The following is a 12,154-nucleotide window of genomic DNA, read 5'->3' on the forward strand; positions in this document are numbered from 1 at the left end:
GGGGCCAGAACCGGAAATCCTAGGGCGGAAGTAGGGTGTGCGCATGCGTGCTGGCGCCCAGATTTACACGTGTCTGGGCTGCTAGGACGTGAGGTTAGGTCTCCGGCCCCAGCGATCCCGGTTCAGCCATGTTGGTGCTGTTTGAGACCGCGGCGGGTTACGCCATATTTAAGGTAAACTGGGTGCGATCTGGTCGCCCGATGAACTTGTAATGTGATCGCTGTGACCGGCTGTCTGCGGGGCCGGCGCACATGTGCTCCCGTCTCCGGTACACTCTTCCCCCGGTCACAGCTGCGGCTCCCTAGTGTGTATAATAGTTATGTGTGCCGGATGAGAGATGGTTAATGACCCTGTGCAGGCTGCCGTGTTCTGATCATCCGCCGGGCATACCAGCACGTGGTCTCAGATCCCCATAGGGAAGTCCTCAGCATGTCGGTGCACGGTACAGATGGAACCGGACTACGGGAACTGCAACTCAGGCCAGGCTTCTGTCAGGGCATGATGGGAGTTGTAGCTTTACAGGGTGGACAAGTCTGCATTCACTGGTATCACAGTCTGCCTGCAGTGTGTGTAGATCCATATGACCCCCATGGGGTATTATGGGGAGGAGGGGGTTACAGATCGGATATTGGGGTGTGATGGGGAGGAGGGGGTTACAGATTGGATATTGGGGTGTGATGGGGAGGAGGGGGCTACAGATTGGATATTGGGGTGTGATGGGGAGGAGGGGGCTACAGATCGGATATTGGGGTGTGGATATTGGGGTGTGATGGGGGAGGAGGGGGCTACAGATCGGATATTGGGGTGTGATGGGGGAGGAGGGGGCTACAGATCGGATATTGGGGTGTGATGGGGAGGAGGGGGCTACAGATTGGATATTGGGGTGTGATGGGGGAGGGGGGGGCTACAGATCGGATATTGGGGTGTGATGGGGGAGGAGGGGGCTACAGATGGGATATTGGGGTGTGATGGGGGAGGAGGGGGCATCAGATTGGATATTGGGGTGTGATGGGGGAGGAGGGGGCATCAGATTGGATATTGGGGTGTGATGGGGAGGAGGGGGCTACAGATTGGATATTGGGGTGTGATGGGGAGGAGGGGGCTACAGATTGGATATTGGGGTGTGATGGGGAGGAGGGGGCTACAGATTGGATATTGGGGTGTGATGGGGAGGAGGGGGCTACAGATTGGATATTGGGGTGTGATGGGGGAGGAGGGGGCTACAGATTGGATATTGGGGTGTGATGGGGAGGAGGGGGCTACAGATCGGATATTGGGGTGTGATGGGGAGGAGGGGGCTACAGATTGGATATTGGGGTGTGATGGGGGAGGAGGGGGCTACAGATTGGATATTGGGGTGTGATGGGGGAGGAGGGGGCTACAGATCGGATATTGGGGTGTGATGGGGAGGAGGGGGCTACAGATTGGATATTGGGGTATGATAGGGAGGAGGGGGTTACAGATCGGATATTGGGGTATGATAGGGAGGTGGGGGTTACAAACCGCACCTGAACTGGAGACAACAGTAGGGGAAAAGTGGCCATGTTTTTGTAGCGCTGGATAACCCCTTTAATTTGCATAATATATTTTATATTGGAACTAAACACTGCGGGTAGCTCCGGCCCTATTCTGACACGTGTCTGTGTATTAGAGTGCGTAAAGGGAAAACTGGTAAACGTATAGGACCGCCTGCGTGACTGCTTAAAGGGTTCTCCTGTTTACAGGTGCCAAAGGTAGTTAGGAGCCAGAAACAACCAGGTCAGCCGTCTAATACGCTTTGTGTAACTCTCATTAGTAATAAAGGAGTAGTCCGTCCAGACCCATTTTTTTTATACAAGTGGTGGGGAGGATAAAAGAAATAACATTCTCTTACCTCCTCCGCTCCAGCGCCGGTGGCGGCATACCGCTGCTCCGGTCCCCAGCCGCTTCCTAGTCTGACAGGGGAAATGGGTTGTGACACGTGAGGTCTCCTCAGGTAGTCAGCTGCTGTAGTAGGGTTCTGCCTAAGCCACTGACTGGCTAAGCGGACCTCACACGTCACAACCTGGGTCCCCACTCAGACCAATTCACCTTTAGGGTACAAACACACACACCGTATATGCAGCTTACTTACTGCTGCGATACGCAGCAGATTAGATCTAAATAGCTGAACACAGCATCAAATCTGAACCACCAAGTCTGCTGCAGATCTGCTGCGTATACGGTGTGTGTGTGTTTGTTCCCTTAAGGAGGTACTCTGGCCCTTTACATTTTTTTACTTTTGCACTTATACAAAACATAATAGAGAGTCTATTCTTACCATGCTTCCCCAGGGGTTGTCCTGTGGCATCTTTGCATCTCCCAATGAACAGCTTCATCAGCTAGTCCCTGTCCTGGGGGGGCTATCCCACTTCAGTAAGGGGGCATTCACAAGTTCTGTTATTTCAGTCCATGCACAGAAGATGTGACTGGAGCTTCAAAACAGTTTCACACTACTGTACTTACACAGATACAGAATACACCTAAGTGATTGTTTAAGCAAGCTGTCACTGCAGAGATGAGTCTCTCTGTAGTGGTGGTGGGAGCGTTCAGCAGGATGACCCCAGGGGAACGTGGTCAGGTAAGAACAGGCTTCTATTATAAGGACATCAGTATCTCAAAATTTTATAAAGGGCTGGCGTACTCCTTGCATGGGAGTAAAAAGTATACACTGCTGGTGTAGCATGAATGTAGTGCATTTACAATCAAAATGATTTTCAACAGTGAGTGTGTATTCATTCTGCTTGTTAACCACTTGTTGTTTTATTAGGTTCTAGATGAGAGCAAGTTGCAGGAAGTGGACAGTATATGGAAGGAGTTTGAAACGCCAGAGAAAGCAAATAAAGTGTAAGTTCTTGAATATCCATTAGGTCAGACTACATTCAGTAAAATGCCCTAGTCAGCACATTAAAGGGGGTTATCCAGGATTGGAAAAAAGGGCTACTTTATTGCAGAAACAGCACCACCTCTGTCCTCAGTTTGTGTGTGGTATTGCGATTTAACTCCATTTATATCAATGGAACTGTGCTGAAAAACCCAAACAGAGAACAAGAAGGATGCTGTTTCTGGAAGAAAGCAGCACTGTTGTTTTTTAAAGTCTGGATTTTTGCATTTAGACACATGAATCTAGGTTCTGTGATTTTCTGGTTTAATCTCTTTTCCATTCTGCAACGTCTTAGGTTCACCTATGAAGTGTCACTCTCCAGGATTTGCCCTTGATTGTTGCCAATGATGGATCTATTGTTGAATTGAACCACCATGATTATATTCAACTCTTTCGTCACTACCACTGAGGCAACAAGTGGCCAGATCTACTTCTAAGCTTCCTCCTCGTTCCCCACTTGCTGTCTGTGTTATTACAGGCACAGATAGCGAGGAGCGACTCCCCATTGAAGTCAGCGTCAGTCTGCTGCCTCCACCCCTCTTACAGACCGTCACCGTCGTGATCATGTAATATCAACATGTTGAAAGACAACAATCAGCTGACTTCGTTAATGTCAGCTGATCTATGCCTTTTAACATGTCTTATTACACCAAACTATTATAGGCAAAGTACGGCTGATAATCGTTTGGTGTAATAGGACCTTAAAGGGGTACTCTGGGCTGGGGGGCTTTTTTGTCTATGGCCGGGGAGGAAGTGGATGAGGGCAATGACGTCCCTTTACCTCCCCAGTTCCAGCGCCGTGTCCTGGATCGCGCTGCTCTGGTCCGCGCTGCCCGGCGGCTTCCTGGTCTCTGATGCGGGTTTGAAACGTGACGTTTCAAGTCCACTCAGCCACTGACTGGCTGAGCGGACTTAAAACGTCACGTCTCAAGCCCCTGCAGAGACCAGGAAGCTGCCAGAAAGGGGACGTCATTGCCCTCATCCACTTCCCCCCCAGCCCTGAGTACCCCTTTAATAGCTAGTCTGCAATTCTTTTGTGTTTCCCCTAAGATGTTTAGTCTGTAATGGTAATCTCATAAACCAGGTATGACGCTATTTAACGTTTTTTGTGTCTATTTTTAGAGTAAAGTTAAAACACTTTGAGAAGTTTCAAGACACAACGGAAGCGTTGGCAGGTGAGCCGCCCATGTACTGCATCACTGCCATGTTTCGCTATTGTCTGTTGCCGATGCTGGATTTTTTTTGTTAAGCTGAAACAGAATGATTTTACCTTAACGTTGCGTCACTACCACTGAGGCAACTCTTTTCATTTCCTTACATTGGAAAGAGAATGTGTAGATTGACAGGGATCATGTCTCCATGGCAGGCCCTGGTAAATCTATAAAACGTTGGGGGGGGGGGGGGTTGCTTTTCCACCCACTTAGTGGTCACTTGAAGAGGCCTAAATGACCTGTATGACTTTGCTGCCTATAAGAAACAATCTGTTTAATGTTAAACATTGATAGGAGAGATGCATTCTGCAAAACTTAGTTTTTCGTGGCTGTTTTTGTTTTCTGTTCCATATTCTCACACAGTTGTGTGTGTGTGTGTGTGTGTGTGTGTATATATATATATATATATATATATATATATATATATATTACAAAATAGAGCAAATCTTATGGAAACACTTTTGGCGATGGGACAGAATAGTAGCTTGTTTCCTATTAATGAGCTGGGTTATGTTCTGATGTCAGATTCTATAGCAATGTAGTAAGTTCTATGGAAGTTTTACCTTTTGTCATCAAACTTAAAGCCTGTTTCTAATTGAAGTCTTTACTTTTACATTCTTTAGCGGCTACTGCTTTGGTAGAAGGAAAGCTCGGAAAGAACCTTAAGAAGGTCCTAAAGAAAATTGCAGCTAAAGAAGCACATGAACAGCTGGCAATTGCAGATGCCAAGCTTGGAGGGGTTATCAAGGTAAAAATGTGACATTTCATTCTTAAAGGCTAGAGACACTTTTTGAAAATCATTTTATTCTTGCTTTGTGTTTATTGTGGAAAATACCTTTTTCTCTCTATACACAGCTGGAATGATTCTCCCCTGCAGACTGTCTTGTATCTGCTTTCCTCTCTTTCTGTAGCCTGTGCGAGCTGTCCTTCAAGGTTTTTCCTCTTCCTGTCTACTATCAGAACTAGTGTTTACCCTGACCCAGCTTTTTACATTGCGTTTGAAGGATCTGCTTACCAGTTTTGCTTTCCATGGTTCTAATTTCAGGATAAAGTGAACATTAGCTGTGTGCACAGTGCCATGGTTACAGAGCTCATGAGGGGTATTCGCAATCAGGTTGATGGCCTTATTACAGGACTCTCAACTCGCGAGATGGCTGCTATGTCCCTTGGCTTGGCACACAGGTAACTTATGTTTTGTTTTCTTATTATTTTATGTCTGAATCAGATTTTTCTCTTTATTAACTAGCATGGTTAATGGAATAGATAAATAGGTTACACACAGAAACAGCCTGCATTATAAGTGAATAAAGTGACACTACAATACCCTAGGGTTTAGTGTCGACATTCCTGAAAGGGGTTATCCAGCGCTATAAAAACATGGCCACTTTTCCCCCTACTGTTGTCTCCAGTTCAGGTGTGGTTTGCAATTAAGCTCCATTTACCTCAATGGAACTGAGTTTCAAAACCCCACCCAATCTGGAGACAACAGTAGGGGGAAAGTGGCCATGTTTTTGTAGCGCTGTATGAGATAAGTAATTCCATACTTTTACAAGATTGCGCAGTTTATGCGGACGGTACATATAATCTGCACAATACACTGTGCACTAGAAGCTTGGCTGAGGAGTACTATAGTGTCCTATGCCTGAACAGTCTTTATTTTGTTGCCAATGATGGAGTTTAGTTGAGCTGAATATCTATGATTTCATTCAACGTTTCGTCACTACCACTGAGGCAACATTTGAGGTTGATAAATTAGAGGCCAGAGCGTGTTTTAGGCTGGAGCGATACATTATGCGTGCCACATGTTGTTGTTAGCTTCTAAAGGGGGCAATCAACTACCTCTAAAAGTTGGCTCTAGAGAGCTACTTTGCATATCCTTTTTTTCTCAGTTAAGCAATGGCTTGTAAGTCATTTTGAGACACTCCTCAAGAAGAAACCTTATCCCTTTTGTTGGCTGTCCGGGCATGATAGGAGTTGTAGTTTTGCAACAACTGGAGAGCGATGGTTCCCTACACCTGCTCTCTATATTATGGAACATATTGAACATCCAGCACTATCCTGCTGCAAATTGTTTGCTACTTACACTCCATTCTCTTTTAACCGTGAGGTTCTGTTTTGTATGTCCACAGTTTGTCTCGCTATAAGTTAAAGTTCAGCCCTGACAAAGTGGATACAATGATTGTACAAGCAATCTGTAAGTATTGTCCTAAAAAAATGATGTTCTATTTCTAAAGCATAATACTGCCATGGTGTTAATGTATTACGCTTGTTCTTACTTGCCCTTTTCCTTCAGCCCTTCTAGATGATCTGGATAAGGAGCTGAATAATTACATCATGCGCTGTAGAGAGTGGTATGGCTGGCACTTCCCTGAGCTTGGCAAGATTATCACAGATAACCTGGCATACTGCAAGTGTGTGCGAGCTGTCGGTAAGTCCAGATTTGTGCTTTATACCCCAGAGAGAATTTATTGTGTCAACTGTTTTGAGAGAGAAGAGTGAAAGTTGCAATGAACTGACAATAATCACAACAGCCAATCTACCCGCTTCATTGAAAGCATACAGGAATTAAGGGAGGGTTATCACCATTTTATTGTGCCTTAAAGTGCCCCTATCACTCACAAAACAAACAAAAAATCTCTTGATGTCATAGTTGTAAAAAGTTTTTATCGTTTAGGGTCTCTGTGTTCAGATCTTCATTGTTTGTTAGGATGAGCCGGAAGAAGTGTGTGGCTGAGTGTTTCTCTCCCTGGCTCACTCCTGTCTTATGGCAGTAATCGGATTTTATAGTAAGTCTACGGAGCCTGAGAGCAACAAGGGGAAAGCACTTATCCATGTATTTCTCTTGGCTCTATACAGCAGTTGAGGTGGTCTGAACACACAGACCCCAACAAATCAAACCATTTGTGTCTGCAACGTCAAGTGTTTTTAGTTTTTTGACAGGGACACTTTACCTACGTTGCTCTTGCTTGTCGGAGGAACTTTAGAGGTTACTTGGGAATGTATAAGAATAATAATGTCTTTGCAGTTGAAGTAAACTAATTACTCTTACATAACATCTCTCACAGCTCCGTTTTGGCCATTGATGATGATTTAATATTGGATTGCCTGATTTTTCCATGAGGGCAATTTCAGTCACTACCTCATCTGAGGCCACCAAGCTCATGTCACAGACTCCCCCTATTCATGAAATAAACACACTGCATTCCAACAGCTTTCTTTTTCATTGTATATAGTTCCACTAATCTGTTCATATTATATCATTGAACAGGTGACAGAGTTAATTTTGCCTCCTTTGACCTTTCTGAGCTCCTGCCTGAAGAGGTGGAAGCAGAGGTAAAAGCTGCTGCAGAGATTTCTATGGGTACAGAGGTGTCAGAAGAAGATATAAATAATATCTCTCACCTGTGTGATCAGGTAAGTCCCATGCAATAGAGCCGTCTTTCTACTTAAAAACTCCAGTTATGTTTTGAATAGACACAAGTGTTTTAATGTGAAGGATCATTTACATTGATACTTAGATTGATTTTTTAGTTTAGATATATAGTATGCTAAATTTAATGTTGTTGTTAAGCCATATGTAAGGTAAGCATTAAAGGTGTATTCTGGCAATAAAAACATTGTAAGGGTTCTAACTTCTAGGACACAACTCTCCCTGTTTATTGGAGTGGGGGTAGGCACTCTATACATTCTCTATGAAACCACTGGTAATAGCTAAATGCTGCAACTCCATAGAATAAATGGAACAACTGGGTGAGTGTGCCAACCCACCACTCCAACAAGGAGAGTTGCAAAAATCAGAGTGGTCCCAGAGGTCAGACACTTATTACTGGGATACCCCTTAAAATCAGAATGGAAACGCATTTTATTACATCATTTTCCATGTCGCCTATGACAGTAAATAATATGCATGCATGGTTTTATTTAGGTAATAGAAATTTCTGAGTACAGGACACAGCTGTATGATTACCTCAAGAACAGAATGATGGCCATAGCTCCAAACCTCACAGTCTTAGTAGGGGAGTTGGTTGGTGCCAGACTTATTGCGCATGCAGGTAGGTCTTCAGTACCACCCTCTTTACTTCTGTAGTGGTCAGACAAGCTCTGGATTCTTGCTGTGGTCTGTGATGATGATTACATTATGTTGCCTGATTTTGCATGATGGCAATTCTAGTCACTACCTCATCTGAGATCATGTATTTTTGTATCTTCATTCATTGTTTTATCTTTGATATTGAGGCCTCTCCATTTATTTTACGACTTACTTTTATAGGCTCCCTTCTGAATCTGGCAAAACACCCAGCATCCACTGTGCAGATCTTAGGGGCTGAGAAGGCGCTATTCAGAGCACTGAAGACTAAGAGGGACACTCCGAAATACGGTCTTATTTATCACGCATCCCTTGTTGGGCAGACTACACCCAAAAATAAGGGCAAGGTAAGTCATATTATATGGCTTGTGAAGCCTCTGCAATGGAGCAAAGATCTCACTGGTTCTTTTCTGCTGTCTCTGGTTGTGCTACTATACATGTATAACAGGGAAATCTAATCCAAGTGATCTGATATTTCCAATCACATCCAATTAACGAACTCTGATATCGGCCCACCACAGATTTCTAGATTCATTTAAGGGAAATATCAAGATTTTAACTTACCATAAGCCTTATGTTATCAGAAAAACAAGAACATAGTCATTTGTGTTTTTCATAGTCTGAAATGTTTGCATTGACTTGCTGACCTATTCTTCTTTATTCAGATCTCGCGTATGCTGGCAGCCAAGGCAGCACTCGCTATCAGATATGATGCTCTTGGGGAGGACACAAATGCAGAACTTGGGGCAGAGACCAGAGCAAAGCTGGAAGCACGTCTACGGCACTTGGAGGAGAAGGGGGTAGGTACCAGGTGCAGCTTTGATTTCAGTCTTGCAGTCTGTGATGATGACATAATTTTATTGCCTGATGTTTCTATGAGGGCAATATCAGTCACTACCTCATCTGAGACTCGCGGTTTGTATGTGACTGTACATCGGTAGCTACATGATCTGGTTTTGATTTCTCCCCTCCTTCTCCCCAGCTAAAGAGAATAAGTGGCACTGGGAAAGCACTTGCCAGAGCTGACAAATATCAACATAAAAGGTAAGAACTGGTATATGAACACTGTGTCTATGTATATTGTATGTGCATGCATGTGTTTATAAAAATAGCAACCACTTGCATTGATAAAGCTTAATATGTGTTACTAACCTTTCTGCTGCATTGCTGTTGTTATGAAATCATACTAAACAATTGAGTACAATTGCTTTTGTAGTTTATTGTGTGTTTTCTTTTACTTATAGTGAGGTCAGAACGTATGACCCATCCGGAGACTCCACCCTGCCCCCAGTTCCCAGAAAGAGGAAAATTGAAGAGGTAGAGGAGGAGGAGCAGCCTGCTGAGGTCAAAGTAAAGAAAGCTAAAAAGCCAAAAGTTGACGTGCCTGAAGAAGAAGGTATTTGCTTGGATACTGGGGATGTTTGAGAAAATGTTAACTACTGTGCTCAGCAGAGTTTTGATACCAAATTGTATATTTACAGAAGAACCAGAAGTGGAGGAGACACCAAAGAAGAAGAAGAAAAAGAAGAAGGTGTTAAAGACTGAGGAGGAGGAAGAACTGGAAGAGGAGCCTAGTACTAGCATTGCTGAGGAGGTGAGAGTCCATATTAAGCATTTATATTTGTTACCCATTTTGTTACAGGAGGGATATCGTATACCATTACTTTATCTACTTTGTGTGTTGTTTCCAATACAGCCTTCCAAAAAGAAGAAGAAGAAGAAAAAGAAGTCTAAACAGGAAGAAGAGGAGGAGGATTAAAGACCGTGGACTCTTCCCAAAGCATTGACTATATTCATTACAAATTAAGACTTCACAATGTCGGTTTCACCAGGAGTTTGTCCGGATACCCTACCATAGTTTATACCATTCTGTCTATGTGAATGGAGCCTAACACCTTGTTTTTTAATTTTTTTTTTTTTTTCCTTTTTAATACAGTGATGAATGATACATCTACATCACAAGCGAGAACTTCTTCTATATAGCTGTCTGTGACAAGCTTTGTAGACTTTATTTCTTTTTATATTGTGTGTATGAATGGTTCACATGATCAGACAGTAAACTTTCCTGTCTTGATCAAGTATACGTTTGAGAGTCTCCACTAATCATTTTAATTTTGGAAATGTCTAGGAAACAGGTAAAAAATTTGTTACAACTGTAAAAATTACACAAATTTAGCTTAATCTTTAAAAAAAATCCAGTCTTACTTTTTCCTGCTTTCCTTTTATTAGGCCACTTTCCAAAGTATTTATGAAGCTGTAGCACCATGTTAGAATAGTCTGAAGATGCATCCTGTCAGCCAGAACATTGGCCTCTCAAGATTGTTTAGGTCCCCTTCATGCTACTACAACAGCTCTTTGTTAGCAGATTCTTTAGTCATTTATTTTCATTTAAAATTTTTGACATGTCAAAAGAGTAAATTGATCAGGGTTCCCTCTCTTTGCTAGATGAATTGGAAGAAGCACATGGCAGTACACTTAACTCCCTGGCTTGCCGCTTAGTTTGACTGATAGCAGGAAACTGGCTCCATAGACTTGAGCCTGTCTCTTGTAGTCAAATGAAGCACGCTGCCATTCTCTTCAACCGTTCCTATCTAAGGATGGGTTCACATTGAGGAATTCTCACGAATAAACTTTGCGGAATTCCGATGGCTGTATGCGCTCACGGACGCACGCCTTTTCGCCGGCTCCATAGACACCGTTCTATGGGCCGGCTGATTCTGCATTCTGCCGAAAGAACTGACATGTCATTTCTTTCGGCGGAATGCTGAATTAGCCGGTCCGTAGAATGGTGTCTATGGAGCTGGTGAAAGGTGCGCCTACAGCCGGCGGAATTCCGCTGAGTTTATCCGCGAGAATTCCTCAATGTGAACCCACCCTAAAGGAGTAAATATTTTTTTTGTTTGTTTTGTTTACCTACTTCTGTTAAGTGGCAGCAGTAAGGGGTGACCTGACCCAACTCTGATCAACCACTGCCGCACAGCATTATACAGAGGTATGCTTTAAGAGCCCATGTCAATCAATAATAGACAAGAAGGTGAGCAAGGGTTGCCACACTCAGAGGTTCCAGACAGATCAGACAGCTCCTCCATGCGACACAAATGTACATTTCATTGAGGTTGGGGCATGTGAAAAATGCCAGTGAATGACCTATCTGGCTGCTGTCAGGCAGAACCGTAGAATATTCCTTTTTTGTGCTCCTATAGATCCTGGCAGTATTGAAAGAGCACTTTTAGGGCTTTATTCACTTACTCACACAGTATTTCAGTATTTTTTCAACCAAAATCAGGAGTGGAACTGACTGACAGAAATACTATGTGTGAACATAGCCTCTGAGCACCTTCACCAGACATGTAACATAGTACTCCTGTCAGTTGCACGGTGCCAACAATTATCAGAGGGGAATAGACAGTGTGAGTCTGGTACCTATACCACAGAGTAAAAATGTAAAAAAAAAGTTCTGGGCGGAACAAGTGAGGGACGTTTTGTGGGTGAACCAAAAACACTTGGTGGAAGAGATCTTGTTGCGCAGTTACTGTTGTGATGCTCTCATGTTGCTAAGGCCAGCTTCAATGTTATAGTCCACAGAGTATATCACACTGGTGCTACCAGTCTTAACCACCATGGGAAACTGGTGCACTGACTGCAATTAAGCACAGAAATCTCAGGTGGTGCTCCGCTCCCAACAGTCCATAGATACATATAAAGAGCCTGTGAAAGTAAATGGTAAATTTCTCTACAATGACAACCCAGAAAGGTGTCCCTGTGTAGGCCCGGCAAAAGAGAGATTGAAAGAGAGTGGTATTGTTGGACTGAGTGTGCGGGACAGGATTCTCCTTTGTATTATAGAATCTTATAATTGTAGGACTTTTTCTTTTTTATTTTTTTTGAAGGGTGTATACAGTGAGATTGTGAATGAATTGTGGGCAGAGCCAGGGAAGAGCCTACCAATGAAGA

General features: G+C 43.6%; 1 protein-coding gene and 3 non-coding genes across 4 annotated transcripts; all 4 read left to right on the plus strand.

Moving 5' to 3' along the window:
• Positions 1-27: 27 nt before the first annotated feature.
• Positions 28-10,278, plus strand: NOP58 (NOP58 ribonucleoprotein). The gene is made up of 15 exons (XM_069983302.1): positions 28-173; positions 2,789-2,865; positions 4,025-4,077; positions 4,737-4,861; positions 5,159-5,295; positions 6,243-6,307; positions 6,407-6,541; positions 7,382-7,527; positions 8,039-8,165; positions 8,384-8,547; positions 8,866-9,000; positions 9,183-9,244; positions 9,445-9,596; positions 9,682-9,794; positions 9,897-10,278. The coding sequence occupies exons 1-15, from the start codon at positions 129-131 to the stop codon at positions 9,957-9,959; spliced, it is 1,599 nt and encodes a 532-aa protein (XP_069839403.1). The 5' UTR covers positions 28-128; the 3' UTR covers positions 9,960-10,278.
• Positions 3,234-3,323, plus strand: LOC138802280 (small nucleolar RNA SNORD70). Its single transcript, XR_011364734.1, has one exon. It is a non-coding gene; the product is annotated as a small nucleolar RNA SNORD70 (small nucleolar RNA).
• On the plus strand, positions 5,768-5,855 carry LOC138802281 (small nucleolar RNA SNORD70). Its single transcript, XR_011364735.1, has one exon. It is a non-coding gene; the product is annotated as a small nucleolar RNA SNORD70 (small nucleolar RNA).
• Positions 7,187-7,266, plus strand: LOC138802235 (small nucleolar RNA SNORD11). The gene has a single exon (XR_011364711.1). It is a non-coding gene; the product is annotated as a small nucleolar RNA SNORD11 (small nucleolar RNA).
• Positions 10,279-12,154: the final 1,876 nt, after the last annotated feature.

This window comes from Dendropsophus ebraccatus, chromosome 9 (genome assembly GCF_027789765.1).
Source record: "Dendropsophus ebraccatus isolate aDenEbr1 chromosome 9, aDenEbr1.pat, whole genome shotgun sequence".
NCBI lineage: Eukaryota > Metazoa > Chordata > Amphibia > Anura > Hylidae > Dendropsophus > Dendropsophus ebraccatus.

Bases quoted from the DNA above. Each gene is read 5' to 3' on its own strand.
- NOP58 (XM_069983302.1), top strand. From the start codon at position 129: ATGTTGGTGCTGTTTGAGACCGCGGCGGGTTACGCCATATTTAAG. The intron at 4,078-4,736 runs GTGAGCCGCCCA...TACATTCTTTAG, and splicing joins CACAACGGAAGCGTTGGCAG to CGGCTACTGCTTTGGTAGAA. The intron at 5,296-6,242 runs GTAACTTATGTT...GTATGTCCACAG, and splicing joins TCCCTTGGCTTGGCACACAG to TTTGTCTCGCTATAAGTTAA.